This window comes from Dama dama, chromosome 12, assembly GCF_033118175.1.
Source record: "Dama dama isolate Ldn47 chromosome 12, ASM3311817v1, whole genome shotgun sequence".
NCBI lineage: Eukaryota > Metazoa > Chordata > Mammalia > Artiodactyla > Cervidae > Dama > Dama dama.
Window position 1 is genome coordinate 27499037 of NC_083692.1, and position 21998 is coordinate 27521034.

The 21998-nt window shown below is 36.3% G+C and overlaps 1 protein-coding gene and 1 non-coding gene across 2 annotated transcripts in view; one reads left to right on the plus strand and one right to left on the minus strand.

Annotated features, from left to right (window-relative positions):
• The window catches only part of SGPP1 (sphingosine-1-phosphate phosphatase 1), a 42745-nt gene extending 35985 nt beyond the window's left edge, over positions 1 to 6760 (plus strand). The window contains exon 3 of the mRNA XM_061156914.1: positions 2248 to 6760. Coding sequence (XP_061012897.1) covers positions 2248 to 2799 — 552 coding nt within the window. The 3' untranslated portion in view covers positions 2800 to 6760. The remainder of the gene's footprint in view (positions 1 to 2247) is intronic.
• A 1293-nt stretch (positions 6761 to 8053) lies between these two features.
• On the minus strand, positions 8054 to 8160 carry LOC133067608 (U6 spliceosomal RNA). The gene has a single exon (XR_009695375.1). It is a non-coding gene; the product is annotated as a U6 spliceosomal RNA (small nuclear RNA).
• Between the last annotated feature and the right edge of the window lie 13838 nt (positions 8161 to 21998).

Sequence of the window (21998 nt, forward strand, 5' to 3'; positions counted from 1 at the left end):
GAGGAGACTACATATTGCCTAACATTTTTATAAAGCTCAGAAAGAAGCAACACTTGGTAATGTTTTGTTTGGAGATATGTGATAAAACAGTTTTTATGTATATTTTGAACTGGGGTGTAATTGTTTTACAGTGTGTGTTAGTTTCTGCGGTACAGCAAAGTCAGTCAGCTGTGAGTGCGCATAGGTCCCCTCCCTCTTGAGCCGCCCTCCCACCGCACCCACCGTCCCGGCGCCCTAAGCCATCGCAGGGCACTGAGCCAGCTTGCTGTGCCCTGCGGCAGCTTCCCACGAGCTGTTGTCCGTCTCACACATGGTATGTGTGTGTCAGTCCTACTCAGAGCAGGTGTTCAGTCAGTACTCAGCGTCATGCAGAGTGATAGAACTAGCAACCAGCATACCAACAGATTCCAAGTACTTCTTATAATTTCAGGTACACTCTACGTATTTGATTTCTATGTACCAAATGTTACATTATAACAATAATAAAAAATCTTAGGACAGAAAAACATTAAGCCACTACTCTGTTGCTTAACTCTATTGAATGCTATTGAGAAGTAACCATTGTTTTTGGCAGCATAAAGGTCACTAGTATCTGTGAAAAGAATGGTTTCAATACAGTGATGAGTTTAGGAAAAAATAAGGAAGTGAGGAAGTGGAGACAGTGAATGTGTGTGATTTTTTGGATAAATTTTTCAGTGATAGTTAATCCCAGGGTTTGGTTTTGTTTGTTTTAAGGTGAAAATTTCAGAATAGTTTTGTTCATGTCAGGAATGATTTGGAAAGGAAGATTCTTTTAATAACAGCTTTATTTCCTCCAATAAACCATCTTCTGTCATACATAAAACTAGATGTCATTTTTGATCCCCTTTGCTTCTCTCTTACATTCAGATCATCAGTAAGTTGAAGTTAGTCAACTCTAATTTTAAAATATTTTACTAAACCCGTCTCTTCATATGGACACATCTAGAGTGAGTCACTGTAGCAGCCTCTAACTTGTGCCTCTAGTGGTCTCCTGTCTTCCATACTTTACCCCATAATCTATTCTCTACACAGTGGATGGAGTGTTCTTTTATAAACATCAATCAGATTTTACTACACTCCTACTTGGGAATCTTTCTTTCAGGCCTCCTGTCGCTTTTGAAATAAAATGTGAAGTTCTTACCTAACTTACAAGGGGACCTCTGTCTGTCTCTTGGATCTCATGTCACATCTCTCTTTCTTACTGTTTGAGGCACACTGGATTTCTCTCAGTTCTTTCAACTCACTAAGTTCTATTCTGCCTCAGTACCTTGGTACTTGGTTATTTCTTTGACCTGGGACACTTTTCCTTAGGGCTAAAGATAGGGCTGACTCTTTTTTGGAATCAGATCTCTGCTCAAGTGTCACCTCCTCAGACAGATTTCCCTAATTGCTCTTAATTGGGCCTATCCCATTGTCTTATTTTAGTTGCTTTATAACAACCCAAAATGGTAATATTTATCTACTTTTTATTTACATGGTTATTGTCAGTCATCCCCACTAAAATGTAAGCTCTATGGCAGTAGGTATCTTCTCAGTTTTTAAGCAATATATCCTTAGCCCCTAAAATAGTGTCAGGCACATATAGGTACTCAGTAAGTATTTGTTTAGTGAATTAAGAAAAAATAGGCTTTGTATCCTCTTTAGTCATGGAAATAATTATGTGTTTAGATGTGTAATTATTATATTAAATACATGAAGATGAAGTCTTAAAATAAGCCTGGTTGATCCTTGAACAACTTAGAGGTCAGTGTAGTGAAAAATCCACCAATAATTGTAGTGTGCCCTTCATTCACTTGGTTCCTCCGTGTCCACAGTTTCTTCTGTATCATGTAGCACTGTACTGCTGTTTACTACTGAAAGAATCAGCTCAGCGGATCCACACAGTTCAAATCCAGGTTGTTCAAGGGTTAGCTGTATACTGCTTTTCTCAGAAATCCTAACTGCATACTTTAAGCTAGTTTATTGTTCAGGATTTGAATATAAAATTTGTGTATAGCATATCTATATTAACTTATAAAAGGGCAGAACTATAAAAACATAATCATTTTATTATTATCAATAAATCTTTTTAGTGTAATGGTTTTAGTACCTACTATATATTATATAAAGCTTAATAATGTGACATTTTAAAATGTATGTTAACATTTGAAATGTGAAATATATACTATTCTTTAAATGCCAAACAAAAATATTATACTAAACAACTGTGCTTTTTTCTTTTCTCAGGATGTTATTGCCGGATTCCTATATACCATTTTAATCTTAGTTATCTTCTATCCATTTGTGGACTTGATTGACAACTTCAACCAAACTCACAGATATGCTCCATTAATCATCATCGGGCTTCATTTAGCCTTGGGGATCTTTTCTTTCACTCTTGACACCTGGAGTACATCACGGGGAGACACAGCTGAGATTCTGGGAAGTGGTGCAGGGATTGCATGTGGATCTCATTTTACCTATAAAATGGGTCTACTATTAGATCCTCCTCTGGATATATTACCTTTAGCTAGGCACCCCATTTCAGTGACTCTGTTTGGAAAAGCCATATTGCGGATATTCATAGGGATGCTATTTGTACTAGTGGTCAGAGATATAATGAAAAGGATCACTATTCCTTTAGCCTGTAAAATCTTCAATATACCTTGTGATGATATTCGAAAAGCAAGGCAGCACATGGAAGTTGAACTTCCTTATCGGTATATTACCTATGGAATGGTTGGTTTCTCTATCACATTTTTGGTTCCTTACATATTTTTCTTTATTGGTATCTCTTGATGGAGAAATACTGTTTATGATAAGAAAGGAGGGTATCAGTTACTGATATCTAAAAACCATATTCTAGTTAAAAGCCAAATCAGAGTTAGGCTTTTGCAGGAATTTAACTTAAATAATTATTTAAGTAAATTCTTAAGAGTCGGTGCATTTTATCACTGCACATCCAGTTATTGTTTTAGGTGAGCTGAGCTATTACAACATTGAGAAAATGATAAATACCATTTGGAATGTTCATGTAATATTTGGAGAGTTCTGTGCTGTTACGGATTCAAGTTATATAATATATATTAAGGAACATAATATAAAATTATGTATCTAATATATATTATATATAAAATAATATACCTAAGTTTTTTTGAACCATGGGGGTGTATTATAAAATCAATAATAATATGCAAACAGTTGTGCCTGTGTATTTGGACTTAATACAGGTATGTTATTTACTGATATATTTAATTTTTATTTACAATGGGAACCATTTCCTAATCTAATTGTGTAATTACTAGACCAGAATTCATATGCCACCACATATTAATTTACTGCCTCTTTTTACACTGCCATCATCTTTCATGTTATCCATGATGTTGAACATAGGAGGCATTTTTAATGGACCAAATTTTCCAAAAAATTAGTTTTTGAATTCCTTTTTTTTTTTTTGTTTTCCAGTTCTGTGCACTGTGTTGAATGTATTTTATTTGCAGTTGTTCTGGACATTAGTTTAATAAGTCAGGTACTGAATTTTATTGCTTGCTAATTGTGCCTTTCTGTTGCTGAATTAAGAAATGCCATGTATACTGTGATATAAAAATAAGACTAACTTTATCTTAAGTTACATATAATCAGACAAATATTTAAAAAAATATCTGTCAAGCAAACAGGGCTAGAAGTAAACCACCTTCAATTCTTTAGCCTTTGTTTAGAAAGAAACGTGGAACGGGCTAAATTTTCTCACTAATTTATTGGGAACCTAAATGGATAAATATCTCCATTTTTATAGGTATTTTTCTGTGCATTGTAAGTTACAGGAACAAGATATATTTTTTGTACATTGTCTTGATTGTTTATACTACAGGTAGATAATTCCAATGAATGGAAATGTACTTGAACTTTATAGATGGGACAATGCACATGTTTCATATATAAACAAACCATTTTTCTAAATTATTTGGAAGGGATTGGATTTAGCAGTGTTAACTTTTAATACCCATTTAGTAGCTACTTAACGGTAAATTACAAAATTTAAAAGTATCAGAATTTTAGATCTTATTTTTTTCAACCTTTTATTATTTTCACAGTGGAAAATTTGAGTATAAATATTAAACTATTCTTTATTCTGTCCGTGCCTTTATATTTTGAAGTGTAATTGTAATTAGGTTAACATTAAATTTATTTGTATTAAGTTTTTCATAAAGAAGAGAATTAACTTACCATGTAAATGAGCATCGGGTATGGAATTACTGACTTAGTGCAATATCTGTCTGATTATCCAGAGATATCAACTTAAGATGTTTCTATTTTGGGCAACATAACTATTTGAGCTCATATTTTTATAACTCTGAGAATTTAAAGACATGGTAATTTTTGACAATAGTGCATCTGATAATTGTAAGTAAAGTAACTAAATTTATAGCCTTTACTTATTAGTTAACAGAAAACCAAGGCACTTAGGAACATACTGGTACGTTGGAAAATGCGCAAAGAACTTTTCTTTCAAAAGGTGTTTACTGAATTGAATTTTAGGGACTATTTCCTATAATTTGGGTCTCTGCTATCTTATTAATTTTTATATCTAGCTTAAAAGTATTTGAAAATATTCCATTTCTTTGTGATTTATTATTTTCTGTCCTATGGTAGTTCCATGCTAAATGTATTTTAAAATAAAAGCCAAATTCAAGATTGGAGGGTGTTTTATTTGCCTTCTATGCATTTGTTTCTGTATTTCCTGGTAGAAATTTATGAAATATATCTAGTATTTTCATTCTAGCAGTCTTTTCCTGTGAAGCATTTCATTCAATGTAAGTACTGTTTTTAGTAATAGAAGACATTGAAGAAATTCTTTATGGTTCATACTGACTTTGGGCTCTATATATGATCATTCTGACATTGAACCTTCAGTGAAAAGTTTCATAACTTTATTTTTAAAACTTATGCCTAAAACATGTTTCAATAAAATCCATAATTAAGTATTGCAGGTATTTGGTTGACTGCTAATCCATTAATTCAGGCTCATAATACTAGGAACAGGTACCTTTTCAAGCAGAATAAACATATGAACACTTCATTTTGTTATTATGAACTGTCATAATATGAATTGTAAAAACTAGGGCTGCCCATAGGTTTTTACAATCTAATTTTAAAAACCTAATATAAAGTGGTACTACTATAGTAGATTTATATTAATTTTACTTATTAGCTTTCTTTATAAGTAATGTTTATTAAATGTATCTTTCAAAGAATATAAATATTAATTCAGTGGCATATAATTTAAAGCAAGTTTTCATAAAATGTTTGATAAAGATGAATACTAAAATGTTTTTGAGTGTTTTAGTAAATACTTAAATGTTTTTATTTTTGTAATCACAGAATTTTATGTGGCAAAGACTTTTTATTACTAAAGCAACTTTATTCTTGTTAGCAAAGAATATTTACTCTTAAATTTAAAACCAGCTGTTTAATCTGAACATCAATAAGGGTCAATTTTAAAAATTCAACTTTATAGTTGAATTAGTTTTTCTGAAAGGAGTTTTTGTTGTTTGCTGTGGAGATTATTTTGAGAAAGGGCAGCAGCAATGGTTTGAGAAAGAGTAATTGGGTGTAGTGAATGTTACTGTGTTGATTATTTTGTTAAATTTTGGTCATGTTCTTCCAGTTTTTGCTCTTGTACATAAGTTAAAAAGAAGACTTTTAAACTTGAATTTTAAATAACTTTTGCAGTTGAATTTTAATGGTGGTTACATAAGCCTACTCCTTCTCCAGGAAATCTTCCCAACCCAGGGATCGAACTGGGGTCTCCTACACTGCAGGCAGATTCTTTAACAGCTGAGCTACCAGGAAAACCCTGAAGCTATAAATAGCACAATAAAAAAAGTTTCAACATGATAACTACAAAGGACATTTTAGAATGCTCTTAATTTTTAAGCATACCAGACCACTTCAAATTTTATAAACAAAGCATTCCACATCTTCCTTATGAGACATACAGGAGGGAAAATTCAAAGAAAAATAAAAGAAATACTTTTTAAATAAAAATGTTTACAGAAGTAAATGCTAACTTTTTAACGCTAGCTGGTATTTCCTAATTTGTTCTTCTTTTTTCCTTTCACCATGTTTTGTCTTAGTGTATTTCCCATGGATGTCTAAAAAGCCCAGCTCCTACTATTGTAATCGGATGTGACAGGAATCTAATGGGTAATTTTAGGAGTATTTTCCTGTCAGTTTCTTAAAGCCAAATAACTTTAAGATTGCTTTATGACCTATGCTAACAGACTGTATCATGATTGTCTACGGCATCATTGGATTTATTTTCAGTCTCAAATGTCAAAGTTCATTATCTCAGCTTTTAAAAATTCATACATTTACCTATTATGCTGTTTGCAATATTTGTTTTATTTAATAAATATTTTTAAAATTTCTTTTGTTACATAATGATATTTTCTTGTGAGATGTAAAATGGATTATCTTTTTAAAAAATAGTTACTACAGTAATATTACCTCACGTTGCATGAATACTTACCTGGTCTCTAGATAGGTATGTGCATTTTCCAGGCAAAAAATTTCATTAGTTTTCATCAACTTCTCAGAGAGATTGGTGATCTAAAAAAGTTTAAAAATATCTAACAGTCTACATTTTACTTCTTGTTCTGTTTTAAAGGTTTATGTTGTAAATAAATGCTTCCAATTCATCTAGTAAGAATTTTGTCACTTTTCATGCAATAAAGGATAATGATTTAGAGTCTTGAAATGTTTTGCATGTAATTACTACAATACCCCATTGTATAGAATAGAATGTGATTTGTATGCAGATAAGTCTTAAGATGTATTTTCTTTCAAGTTAAAATCTGAGAAGAAATGATTCTGTATATTTGGGGATATAACTTTAGTTTCCAGTAATAAGCTATATAAATATGTTCTTGAGAATGTCACTTTGTACAGTTTGATCTTTAATCTTCCACATAACCAACTAATTCACAATCTGTGATTTTTATAATTAAAGTGATATTTATAATCAAAATGTAGATGAGATACAGTTAGGGCTTAAATGTAAATTTTTTCAACTTAAGCACAAAGACTCCCCTTGCAGAGTCTACAGGCCTTCATGTGTTCTGCATTAAGGACTGCCTCCCAGGGGACGTGCTGGGATTTCTAGACATGCTCTGGGAGGAACGTTGTGTTCTTCAATTTATTTCCTAACCTGCTATGGTTGAGACTGGACTTTCTTCTGTAGGTTGAAGTCAGAAACTATCACACATCTGAACAACCTCAGCTGCTTAAGACGTGGCTTGTAAGGGTGAGTGTACGAAGGGGTTTGCTAGTGGAATCAGAGTTGTTGTTCAGTTGCTAACTCGCGTCTGACACTTTGCAACCCCAAGGACTGCAGCACAGTAAACCACTCCAGTATCCTTGCCGCAAGAACCCCATAAATAGTATAAAAGTATAAAAAGGCAAAAAGAATCAGAGAGACACAGTCAATAGGTTCTGGATCTGTCAGGTAATCCACAATACACCCATGAGCACCTAAGTTTTCTGATTCAACATCATTGTTCGAGAGAGCTCTTGGCTTCCAATTAGAACTGTATATGTGTCTCTGTTACTTATTTTAAAAGGATGTAATAGATATATTGTCTTATTTTCCCCTTACAATTAGCCCTCAAACATGTTACTAGACAGCACAGATCTGCGAGTGTAAACCATTCCATATTATTCACTTGAAACTCATTAAAAGAAAACTTTGGTGACTCTTCATGAGATGGTTTCCTAGGTAGAATGGAAAGGTTAGAGAATTCCATTTACGGAGCTTTAAGGTGTTCCATGCCGCAGTCTGTTCAGTTCAGTCGCTCAGTCGTGTCCAACTATTTGCAACCCCATGGACTGCAGCACGCCAGGCCTCCCTTCCATTACCAACTCCAGGAGTTTACTCAAACTCATGTCCATTGAGTCAGTGATGTCATCCAACCATCTCATCCTCTGTCATCCCCTTCTCTTACCGCCTTCAATCTTTCCCAGCATCAGGGTCTTTTCTTTTTTTTTTTTCTTTAAAAATATGGAACGCTTCACGAACTTGCGTGTCATCCTTGCGCAGGGGCCATGCTAATCTTCTCTGTATCGTTCCAATTTTAGTATATGTGCTGCCGAAGCGAGCACTCAGGGTCTTTTCAAATGAGTCAGTTCTTTGCGTTAGGGGGCCAAAGTACTGGAGTTTCAGCTTCAACATCAGTCCTTACAATGTACCTTCAGGACTGATCTCCTTTAGGATGGACTGGTTGGATCTCCTTGCAGTCCAAGGGACTCTCAAGAGTCTTCTCCAACACCACAGTTCAAAAGCATCAATTCTTCAGCGCTCAGCTTTCTTTATAGTCCAACTCTCACATCCATGCATGACTACTGGAAAAACCATAGCCTTGACTAGATGGACATTTGTTGGCAAAGTAATGTCTCTGCTTTTTAATGCGCTCTAGGTTGGTCGTAACTTATCTTCCAAGGAGTAAGGGTCTTTTAATTTCATGGTTGCAGTCACCACCTGCAGTGATTCTGGAGCCCAAAAAAAGTCAGCCACGGTTTCCTCTGTTTCTCCATCTATTTGCCATGAAATAATGGGACCATATTGCCATCATCTTAATTTTCTGAATGTTGAGCTTTAAGCCAACTTTTTCACTCTCCTCTTTCACTTTCATCAAGAGGCTCTGTAGTTCTTCACTTTCTGCCATAATGGTGGTGTCATCTGCATATCTGAGGTTATTGATATTTCTCTGCATATAAGTTAAATAAGCACGGTGACAATATACAGCCTTGATGTACTTCTTTTCCTATTTGGAACCAGTCTGTTGTTCCATGTCCAGTTCTAACTGTTGCTTCCTGACCTGCATACAGGTTTCTCAAGAGGCAAGTCAGGTGGTCTGGTATTCCCATCTCTTTCAGAATTTTCCACAGTTTATGTGATCCACAAAGTCAAAGGCTTTGGCATAGTCAATAAAGCAGAAATAGATGTTTTTCTGAAACTCTCTTGGTTTTTCAATGATCCAGTGGATGTTGGCAATCTGATCGCTGATTCCTCTGCCTTTTCTAAAACCATCTTGAACATCTGGAATTTCAAGGTTCACATACTGCTGAAGCCTGGCTTGGAGGATTTTGAGCATTACTTTCTAGCATGTGAGATGAGTGCAGTCTTGTGGTAGTTTGAGCATTCTTTGGCATTGCCTTTCTTTGGGATTGGAATGAAAACTGACCTTTTCCAGTTCTGTGGCCACTAAGTTTTCCAAATTTGCTGGCATATTGAGTGCAGCACTTTCACAGCATCATCTTTTAGGATTTGAAATACCTCAACTGGAATTCCATCACCTCCACTAGCTTTGTTCGTAGTGATGTCTCTTAAGGCCCACCTGACTTCACATTCCAGGATGTCCAGCTCTAGTTGAGTGTGAGTGATCACACCTTCATGATTATCTGGGTCGTGAAGATCTTTTCTGTACAGTTCTTCTGTGTATTCTTGCCACCTCTTCTTAATATCTCCTGCTTCTGTTAGGTCCATACCATTTCTGTCCATTATTGAAATGTTGCCTTGGTATCTCTGATTTTCTTGAAGAGATCTCTAGTCTTTCCCATTCTATTGTTTTCCTCTATTTCTTTGCACTAAAGGCTTTCTTATCTCTCCTTGATATTCTTTGGAACTCTGCATTCAAATGGGTATATCTTTCTTTTCTCCTTTGCTTTTGGCTTCTCTTCTTTTCACAAGCTATTTATAAGGCCTCCTCAGACAACCATTTTGCTTTGTTGCATTTCTTTTTCTTGGGGATGGTCTTGCTCCCTGTCTCCTGTACAATGTCACGAACCTCCGTCCATAGTTCATCAGTCACTCTGTCTATCAGATCTAGTCCCTTAAATCTATTTCTCACTTCCACTGTATAATCGTTAGGGATTTGATTTAGGTCATACCTGAATGGTCTAGTGGTTTTCCCTACTTTCTTCAATTTAAGTCTGAATTTGGCAATAAGGAGTTCATGATCTGAGCCACAGTCAGCTCCCGGTCTTGTTTTTGCTGACTGTATAGAGCTTCTCCATCTTTGGCTGCAAAGAATATAATCAATCTGATTTCAGTGTTGACCATCTGGTGATGTCCCTGTGTAGAGTCTTCTCTTGTGTTGTTGGAAGAGGGCCAAATTTGCCTGTTACTCCAGGTATTTCTTGACTTCCTATTTTTGAATTCCAGTCCCCTATAATGAAAAGGACATATTTTGGGGGTGTTAATTCTAGAAGGTCTTGTAGGTCTTCATAGAACTGTTCAACTTCAGCTTCTTCATTGTTACTGGTCGGGGCATAGACTTGGATTACTGTGATACTGAGTGGTTTGCCTTGGAGACAAACAGATCATTCTGTCTTTTTGAGACTGCATCCAAGTACTGCATTTCGGACTCTCTTGTTGATTATGATGGCTACTCCATTTCTTCTAAGGGATTCTTGCCCACAGTAGTAGATATAATGGTCATCTGAGTTCACTTCACCCATTCCTGTCCATTTTAGTACGCTGATTCCTAAAATGTCGATGTTCACTCTTGCCATCTCCTGTTTGACCACTTCCAATTTGCCTTGATTCATGGACCTAACATTCCAGGTTCCTATGCAATATTGCTCTTTACAGCATCGGACCTTACTTCCATCACCAGTCACATCCACACCTGGGTGCTTTTTTTTGCTTTAGCTCCATCTCTTCATTCTTTCTGGAGTTATTTCTCCACTGTTCTCCAGTAGTATATTGGCCACCTACTGACCTGGGGAGTTCATCTTTCAGTGTCCCATCTTTTTGCCTTTTCATACTGTTCATGGGGTTCTCAAGGCAGGAATACTGAAGTGGTTTGCCATTCCCTTCTCCAGTGGACCACATTTTGTCAGAACTCTCCACCATGACCCGTCCATCTTGGGTTGCCCTACACAGCATGGCTGATAGTTTCACTCAGTTAGACAAGGCTGTGGTCCATGTGCTGCTTAAATTGGTTAGTTTTCTGTGATGATGGTTTTCAGTCTGTCTGCCTTCTGATGGAGAAGGATTAAGTGAAGTCTCTCAGTCATGTCCAACTGTTTGCGACCCCATGGACTGTACCTGCCAGGTTCCTCCATCTGTGGGATTTTCCAGGCAAGATTACTGGAGTGGGTTGCCATTTCCTTCTCCAGAGGATCGTCCCAACTCAGGGATCAAACCCCGGGTATCCTGCATTGCAGGCAGACTCCTTACCCTCTGAGCCACAAGAGGACTTGGAGAAGGATAAGAGGCTTATGAAAGGTTCCTGATGGGACAGACTGACTGAGGGGGTATACTTGGTCTTGTTCTGATGGGCGGGGCCATGTAAATCTTTAATCCAATTTTCTGTTGATGGGTGGAGCTGTGTTTCTTCCCTGCTATTTACCTGGGGCCCAACTATGGTGGAATCAAGATTGCTAGAATAAATATCAATAACCTCAGATTTGCACCACCCTTATGGCAGAAAGTGAAGAGGAACTAAAAAGCCTCTTGATGAAAGTGAAAGAGGAGAGTGAAAAAGTTGGCTTAAAGCTCAACATTCAGAAAACTAATAAGATCATGGCATCTGGTCCCATCACTTCATGGGAAATAGATGGGGAAACAGTGGAAACAGTGTCAGACTTTTATTTTTTTGGGCTCCAAAACCACTGCAGATGGTGACTGCAGCCATGAAATTAAAAGATGCTTACTCCCTGGAAGGAAAGTTATGACCAACCTGGATAGCATATTTAAAAGCAGAGACATTACTTTGCCAACAAAGGTCCATCTAGTCAAGGCTATGGTTTTTCCAGTAGTCATGTATGGATGTGAGAGTTGGATGGTGAAGAAAGCTGAGCGCCAAAGAATTGATGCTTTTGAACTGTGGTGTTGGAGAAGACTCAAGAGTCCCTTGGACTACAAGGAGATCCAACCAGTCCATCCTAAAGATCAGTCCTGGGTGTTCATTGGAAGGACTGATGTTGAAGCTGAAACTCCAATACTTTGGCCACCTGATGCAAAGAGCTGACTCATTGGAAAAGACCCTAATGCTGGGAAGGATTGGGGGCAGGAGGAGAAGGGGATGACACAGGATGAGATGGCTGGATGGCATCACCAACTTGATGGACATGGGTTTGGGAGGATTCCGGGAGCTGATGTATAGGGAGGCCTGGAATGCTGCGATTCATGGGGTCACAAAGAGTTGGACACGACTGAGCGACTGAACTGAACTGAAACTATGGTAGAGGTAATGAAGATAATGGTGACCTCCCGCAAAAGATCCCAGGCATGTACTGCTACAGTCTGTGCCTGAAACCCTGCAGCAGGCCACCACCGACCCACGCCTTCGCCGGAGACTCCCAGACACCCACAGGGAAGTCTCCTGTGGGGTCGCTGTTCCTTTCTCCTGGGTCCTGGTGCACAAGTTTCATTTTGGAGCAATGCTCAGTAAATCTTTAATCCAATTTTCTGTTAAGGGCGGAGCTGTGTAGACCTCCTTCATAAAGGCTTATGCCAGTCTATCATGAAGTTGGTTTCAGATTCCCAGGCTGCAAGCAGTTATTTCTCTCAAATCCTGACCCTGATACAGAGCACCTCATTTTTTACAGAACTCTTGTTCAGTCTTGTGAAAATTTTTGTGTATGAATTCCATTCTGTGTGAAGATGCTAGTGTCAAACTGGAATTGACTTTTGTGTTCCCATTCTATGTTTTCTCCAATAAATATAGTGATAAAGCAAGTGTGTTGAATAAAAGATTCAAGCCAGTATGTTATGAACGATGCCAGAAGAGCAGAATTTTTGTTTTGACTTTGTTTTGTCTTTGACTATAATTTGCTATATACCTTTAGGCACTAGCTCCATCTTCCATGAGACACTATGTCCTCACATAAAATGAAGAGGTTGGACTTGATGTTTTCTAGATCCCTTTCAACACTAAAATTTATTAAACTGTACTAGACCAAGCATGCAAAAACAAAGGGAATAGTTCTATTGTTTTTATTAGGGTACTGGAATTTAACAGAAGAAAAATTAACCCCTTTTGACTGAGGGAATAGAGTTGAAGGAGCCTATCTTGTCCTGTCTGTAAATGGTTTGTAGACACCCCTCTAATAAAGTTTCAAGTTTCTCCAAAGAGGAACAATGAGTTAAAAGCTTTAGAAGTGCCATAATAGGAGGTTGTAAGTCTCAGGTCATAATTTTTGTTTGAATCACAAGGTTTAAAGTGACTGCTAGGTGTTACTCAATTCAACCTACTATCCAAATAGTTCTAAACTGAAATCACCTGAAAGAGATAGTTCTTTGTTTAAAAAATAAAGTGGGGTGGGGTAGAGGAAGGGACAGGATAGACACCAAATTACCTACGTAGTTCCATAATTCATACAACATATTTTGCTAGCTATCAAGATATGTAAATGAAAAAGAGAAAGAAAAAGAAAATTCCCTCTGGGATGCTCAATCAGAACTAAAACAAAAAACGAGAATACTTTAAAAAAAAAAAAGTAAAACCACCTCATTACAAGCATAGACCTCATGTGAACCTTGAAGATTCATGTTGTATTTTAGAAAATAAGACCCTTGTAATAAATTCAAGCCATTTAAAAATTGCGGAGTACATTATCAATTTAAATTTTTTAAAAATAGAGTAAGCAGAACATAAAACACTACCTTTGTTCATTAGAACATTTCTAGAATTTAACAGTGCTCACTGCAATAAAGCATTTAAAAATTATTTCAAAAGTTCTGTTAGAAAACAAGATTAACAAACAGCTGTCAGCTGTTCCCTTACAGTGAAATTTTTTCACAGAAATGAGAAGTGACTTGCCACAAAAAAATTACAAGATATATATGGATACATTCGTGTTGTAAAAAAAACCTCAAATACAAGAAAAGCAGAAGCCTTATTTTGACCATTATAATGTGATGCAATGTAATGTGCTCAGTCATGTCCATTTTTTGTGACCTTATGGACTAGCCCACGAGGTTCCTCGTGGAAAATCCATGTGATTTTTTCCAGGCAAGAATACTGGAGTGGGTTGCCATTTCCTTCTTAAGGGGATCTTCCCAATCCAGGGATCAAACTAGCATCTCATGCATTATAGGCGGGTTCCTTACCGTTAGCGTCACCATAACAACTGGATTCTCCTCCCAGAAATAATCACTGTTGCCATTTGGAGGAGTTTTTCCCTTTGTACGTATATTTTCACATACGTTGAAATATAAAGTTGTGTGGGGTTTTTTTCATGATAGCATTTTATAAAGGTTGGATTTTCTAAGAAAAACAAGATGTTATACATGTTGTTCTGCAAAATTGCTCCCCTCTTTTCCTTCCAATTAATGATATATATTGGAGTTCATATAGAATTTATCACCTAGAGTTATCTTTTTTATCCTGAAACATGAACCTTTTTCTACTACTAAATCTCTGCCAAGAGCATACACAAACATGCTGTCCCATGTCTCTGTTCTCTACTTCTTAAGAATTGACTGTATATTCTGTCTCTACTTTTTCACCACCTATTCCCTGTTTTACTTTAGAATTTAAGAGTTACAGAAAAGTTAAAAGAATATAACATCTGTATTCCCATTATATTAGTTTTGTGTGTACACTTGATTTGATATATGTATATATTATGGAAGGATCACCCCAATACTCCTAGTTAACATCCATCACTACATAGTCACAATTTTTTTCTTATGATAATATCTTTTAAGATTTACTCTATACAGTATTATTAACCATTGTCACTATACTGCACATTACGTCCCATGACCTATTTATTTTATAACTGGAAGTTTGCATCTTTTGTCCCCTTCACCCATTTTGCTCACTCTTCACTCTCCACCTCTGGCAACCACCCATCTGTTCTCTGTATTTAAGAGGTTTTTGTTTGTTTGTTCTTTAGATTCCACATGTAAGTGAGATCATATGGTAGTCACCCTTCTCTGTCTGACTTATTTCACTTAGCATAATGCCTTTTAGCTCTAACCATGTTGTTGCAACTGGCAACATTTCTTTTATATGGGTAATATTGATAATATTTCATTGTGTGTGTATATATAGAGAGAGAGGGAGAGAGACACCTTTTCGGTAAATGTTTTTGTTTTCTTCAGATAAATATCCAGACACAGAACTGCTAGATCATATAGCAGTCCTTTTTAAAACTTCTGAACAACTGGAGTGGGTTGCCAGTTCCTTCTCCAGGGGATCTTTCTGACCCAGGGATTGAACCTGGGTCTCCCACTGTGCAGGCAGATTCTTTACCGTCTGAGCCACCAGGGAAGCCCTCTGTACAACTAAGATGCTTTTTTTTTCTGTAGTGGCTACTATGATTTACAAGTTACTACAATGTAAATTTACCCAATTTACATTTCCACCAACATTGTACAAAGATCCCCTTTTCTGCACATCTTTGTCTTTTTGATGATAGTGATTCTAACAGGTGTGAGGTGATGTATTAGTCTCTCAGTCGTGTCCGACTCTGCTACCCCACGGATTGGAGCCCACCAGGCTCTTCCATCCATGTGATTTTCCAGGCAAGAATACTGGAGTATGTTGCCATTCCCTTCTCCAGGAGATCTTCTTCGACCAAGGAATCAAACCAGGGTCTCCTGTATTGCAGGCAGACTCTTTACTGTCTGAGCCACTAGGGAAGACTTTTGAGTCACTATCTGTGAGATGGTATTTCATTGTAATTTTGATTTGCATTTCACTGACTGAACTGAACTGAACTGATGATTAGTAATTCAGTCTATTTTTAAAGAAGTAAAATGTTACAGATGAAGCTAAAACATCTTTTACTTATTGCCATATTCCCATCTCATGATTTGCAGAGGCAATTATTGTAATGAGTCCTTCCAGGTCATTTTTTTACTTTTATGCACTTACTTGTACATCTGTAACCAAATGTACAATATTTTATGTGTTATTTTAAATGTACATCAATGGTATCATTCAACAATTGCTTTTCTTTGATTCAGCATTACATTTTTGAAATATATCCATGTTTATAATTTATAGATTTAATTCATTTGTTACCTACTGTATGGTATTTAGGGGCTTCCCTGATAGCTCAGTTGGTAAAGAATCTGCCTGCAATGCAGGAGATCCTGGTTTGATTCCTGGGTCAAGAAGATGAGCTGGAGAAGGGACTGGCTACCCACTCCAGTATTCTTAATTATACCACAGTTGGTGTATTATTCCTCTAGAATGGATAGCTAACATTATCAATGTTTCATTAAAACTATAATAGCCTTCTTAAGGGCAGTTTTAATTTCATAGTAAAATTGAGCGAAAAGTATAGAGTTCTGACATTCTTCACAGCCTCCACAACCACCAACGTCCTGCACCTGCGCAGTACATTTGTTACAACAGAGGAACCGACACTGATACATCATTATTAACCAAAGCCCATAGTTTACATTAGGGTTCACTCTTTGTGTTGTATACTCTATGGACTTGACATATATCCACAATTAGAGCATCATACAAAATAATTTCATTACCCTAAAAATCCCCTTGCTCCACCTATACCTCTTCCTAAGCTTTGGCAACCACTGATCTTTTCACTTTCCCCACAGTTTTGTCTTTTCCAGAATGTCATATAGTTGGAATCATACAATAATAGACTTTTCAGATTAGCTCTTTCACATATCAATATGCAATTTTATATTAAAATAATGTGCTTTGATGTACAACACAAAGAGTGGGCCCTAGTGTAAACTGTGGACTTTTTGTTCATAATAAGGTATTAGTGTTGGCTTGTCAACTGTAACAAATAGATCACACTGATGCAAAAATTAAAAGGAGAAGTTGGGTAGGGGACTAGGGGGCATATGGATATTTTTCCTCCAATTTTTCTGTAAATCCAAACTTGCTCAAAAAAAAAAAAAATCTCAAGTTAAAAAAGTAGGCTTATAAATATTAACTCAAAATGGATCAAATTAAGAGTTAAAACTATAAACTTCTTAGAAGGAAACATAGAAATAAAAAATAAATATTTGTGACTTTGGATTAGGCAATTTCTTTTTTCTTCTTTTTTAATTGAAGGATAATTGCTTTACAGAATTGCACTGGTTTCAGCCACACATCAACACGAATCAGCTACAGGTACACATATCCCCTCCCTCCTGAGCCTCCCTCCCATCTCCCTCCCCACCCCACCCTCTAGGCTGTTACGGAGGCCCGCCTTGAGTTCCCCCAGTCACACAGCAAATTCCCATTGGCTATCTATTTTACACATGGTAATGTAAGTTTTTATGATACTCTGTCCATACATCCCACCCTCTCCTTCCTCCTCCTACCCTGTGTCCATGTCTGTTCTCTATGTGTCTCTATTGCTGCCCCGCAAAATAATTTCATCAGTACCATAGATTCCATATGTATGTGTTAGTATATGATGTTTTTCTCTTCCTGACTTACTTCACTCTGTATAATTGGTTCTAGGTTCATCCACCTCATTAGAACTGACTCAAATGCATTTCTTTTTATGGCTGAGTAATATTCCATTGTGTATATGTACTACAGTTTCTTTATCCATTCGTCTGTCGATTGACATCTAGGTGGCTTCCATGTTCTAGCTATTGTAAATAGTGCTGCAATGAACATTGGGGTACATGTGTCTTTTTCAATTTTGGTTTCCTCAAGGTATATGCCTAAAGGATTAGGCAATAATTTCTTATATATGACACCAAAAGCACAAACAACAAAAGAAAAAATAGATAAAATGGACTTCATCAAAATCAAAAACTTTTATGCCTCAAAGGATATACCATCAAAAAAGGAAAAAAGACAATCTGCAGAATGGAATGAAAATATTTGTGTCATACATCGGATAAGGATCAAGTATCTAGATTATGTAGAGACCCTGTAACTTAATAACAAAAGATTAAGAGCCCAATTTTTAAAATAAGCAAAGGATTTGAATGACCTTTCTCCGAAGAAGATATACAAGTGACCTAGACGCACATGAAAAGATGCTCAACATCATCTGTCATTGGTAGCTCTTAATCTATTGTTATTAAGTTACATCTGTCATTAGAGAACAGCAAATCAAAACCACAATGAGCTATCACACATCATTAACACAGTAGGATGACTATAATAAAAAAAGATGGACAGTAGCAAGTATTGGAGAGGATACAGAGAAATTAGAGTTCTCAAACATTGCTGATGGGAATATAAAATGGTACAGTGAGTGGCTTTGGAAAACAGTTTGGCACTTCTTCAAAATATAAGCAGAGTTATAATATGGTCAAATTATAGTGAGTTGGGGGAGGGATAAAGGAATGAGCCAGTAAGTATATTTCTGAGGTTTTTTGATTTGTGAAATTGGTAGCTACTACATGCTAGAACTGATTTTTATTATATACAGTTTTAAAATCTACATTAAATCTAAGATTAGACTGCATCTGACTCAGAAAGAATATAAAACCTAAAGCTAAGGACATCCATTAACTGACTTTGTAGCACCTGATCTTAAGCAATAAGTTTTAGTATCATTAATCTACCTTTTACCTCACATTTGTCAAGCAAAGAGACATCAGGGAGCCCGTCAAGCGGATTAGCTCAACCGCCTGGAACAGATTTCTCAGTGTGCAATACCCTGACCAGTAGTTTCAACATCACCTGGCAACTTAGAAATGCAAAGTCCCAGGCCCCATCTCAGACTTACCGAATCAAAAAAGCTTGGGAGCCTGAACCCAACCATTTGTTTAACAAGCTCAACAGGTAATTTGGTTGCACACTTGAGTTACTGTATTATAATGGCACTTTCTTCTTAAATAAGACACATAGTTATTAAGTTACTAATCTATTTGGTGGGCTTGACCTAGATTCTGTACTGCCAAACCCGTTCTAGGGGGGTTAGAGTCAACTGGAAGTCTTCTAAGGATATTGTGGTCTATTGGCCAGCCGTGGTATGTTAAGAAAGCTCAGAACTGAAGGAAAGATGATCGCTCACATTGGGCACCAGCAATCCCACAGGTGAGAGAAGGGCCTCTCCTTAAACTCCCTGGAGCTCAAGCAGAAGTCGCAGGTACCCAGAGCCAATTCCTAACACCTCAAAACTACCTACAGTCATTTTTGCCCTATTTGTCTTGAAGAACATGCTCTTTATTGAATTTTTGCCTCACTACCCATTTGTAACATGTGCCCTGCAAAAATTCTCCCCACCTCCCCTCTTTCCCCGCCCTTTTTTTTTGAAGTTTGATATATTCTGTGTGGAAGAGGATGTGGCAGGTTTTTCATTTTGTTTTTGTTTAGCTGCCCCGAGTCTTTCTTGGGGTGTGCGGGATCTTTTGTTGCAGCGCATGAATCCCTAGCTGTGGTGTGTGGGTTAAGTAGCTGAGGAGCCTGAGCTTAGTTGCCCTGCAGCATGTGAGATCCCAATTCCCTGCCAAAGGGGTTGAAGTAGGATCATCGGCAGATTCTTAATCCCTCCCCTACCCTTTTTTTTTTTTTTTAACAATGTATATCTATTACATTGCCGTGTTACATATAATATTACATAATATTATATTAGAATGCATTTCAAAATAATCAGATCCTTTCAAAAGATCCCTTCTTCCAGAAAGTGTGCTTCTCCTTCTGAGTTCTGCCTTTTAGCCTTATAATTATTGAAGAAGGTCTTTCCTCAGGTAATTAAAACCTGGCTTCTTTGTAAAATATCAACCCCATGTCTGAAAATTGATTATCTAACCAGTATTTATAGGCAGTGTTGACTCCGCTGAACTTGTGCTCACTACTCAAGGCCCTCTCTTACTTTCTCACTGTGGTTTGGTCCGGATTACCTCCACTGGTCAATCCACACTATAGGCATGAGGCTTGAAATGGCAGCCTCACGTTTGCCAGCCCTGTGTATGCCAGGGAAGGTCTAAGACCAAACCCCACCATTTAGATCAATAATTGTGTGATTCATATTTGTAAAAACTGGCCAAGAACATTTATTTTCAGTGGCTTTTTTTTAAAAATAAAAATTGTAAATGCCCTTCACTAATCTACACTTCATTTACAGCAAAAGTTATAGTATGAGTTTAATGGATATCGGCATCATCAGTTTCAAAGCATTTTTAAAATAATTTTATTTATTTTTTACTGTGCTGGGTCTTTGTTGCTGCTCAAGCTTTTCTCTGGTTGTGGCAAGCTACTGTCTAGTTGTGGTGCAGAGGCCTCTCATTGTGATGACTTCTCTTGTTACAGACATGGGCTCCAGGGTGCATGAGCTTCAGCAGTTGCAGTGTTTAGGTTCAATAGTTGCAGCTCCCAGGCTTTAGAGCACAGGCTCAATAGTGTGGCGCACAGGCTTAGTTGCTCTGCAGCATGTGGGATCTTCCCGGACCAGGGATCGAACTCGTGTCTCTTGCATTGGCAGGTGGATCCTTAACCTCTGAGCCATCAGGGAAGCCCTCAAAGCATTTTTTACCAATAATCTTAAGAGTGACATCTTTGTTTCTCCTTCTGAACTTTGCCTTTAGTTTATCTCATAACTATACAAATCTCTAAACAATCTGTGCTTCAGAATTATCATGTAACCTTGAAATGACTGATCATGTTTATGATTGTTTTAAATTCATATATTCAGCATCTTTGTAATTCACTGAAATGTTGTCCAAATTTTGAATTCATTGCTACCAAACAAATGCAGGTGCATTATTATCCTCTATTAATCCACATTTCAATTAGTGCAATGAAAAATCTCATGTCACTAATGTTTATTAATAATCATGCAATAGCATTAACGACCATGTTTCAAATACCTTTGAAGCATTTGTGAGCATTTAAATTGACAGTATTTCATTGAAAAACAGTTGAAATGAAAATAATTTCTCCTACCTCAAATATAGTATTCCTTATAAATCATGCTTTGGTTTGAAAGGAAAAAAGAAGAACATTTATGAAAGCTCATATAAAGATACATCTAGTACATTCTATAATGTGTATTTAATAAACTCAGTTTCTTCAAGAGTAAGTTGAACTGAAATTTCTGACTACTGCCTTAAATTTATTAAGATTTTCAAATTAACATTTTATTTTGTTATGCAAACTTTCCATAAAATCCTAAATTTTAAGTGAAATACTTCACTTAAAGACAATTCTATTGCAGGGGAGAAAACCCATAAATTAGTACCATAATAATTATAAAAGTGTAAAACAGCTGGAAAGAAATCCATACCTCTTTTGCTATTGGAGTAGAGGTGAGGAATGTTTTTCCAGGTCTAAAGCAAATCAACAAGAAGGTAAAAAGTTCCCAGCTGGTAATAATTACCAATTCAAACTATAAAAGGCTAATATGTATTATTACCAGCTTGGAAATCTTTATTGCCAGACTCACACAGATCTTCCTTATGCATATTCAAAGGAGAGTAAGATAGTGATTTCCAATATTATATACCTATTAATGTTATCATTAATAATATCATCAGGAATGTTATTAACCAACACATGCTACATTTTTCAAGGTTCTCAATATATAAATGTTTCAAGTAAGTTTTCAATATGAATTCTGATGATATAGGTTGGCATTTCTTAAAAAGATTCTATTCTGTATGTGGTATTTCAAGAACAGTATTCACAGTATTTTTATGTTATAGAGAGTGCTCTCATTAGAATTAAAATTACACTTATATTTCAAAATTTAGTAATATGTAGAACTACAGAAGAGAGGAACAGTAGTTGTTTCTTCAAGAGAAAGAAGTTCTCTATTTCTTGTTGCTATTCAAAACAATATATTAGAGTTTTGCATAATCAGGAAGTTAACAATAATGACATACTTTTGCTGTCTTTGATAAGGTCCTAAAACTAACCAGTCGAAAGTTGTAAATTTTAATATTATCTATAAAACGTATTATTTTACACCCAAATGTCAATTAAACAAAATTCACCCTAATACTTTCAGATGAGCTATTTTTAAAAAATTAGTTGGATGTTTAAAAGAAAGCCCTTTTTGATGCAAGTTTTAAAATTTACACATAAATTACTTCTATGACTTTGTAA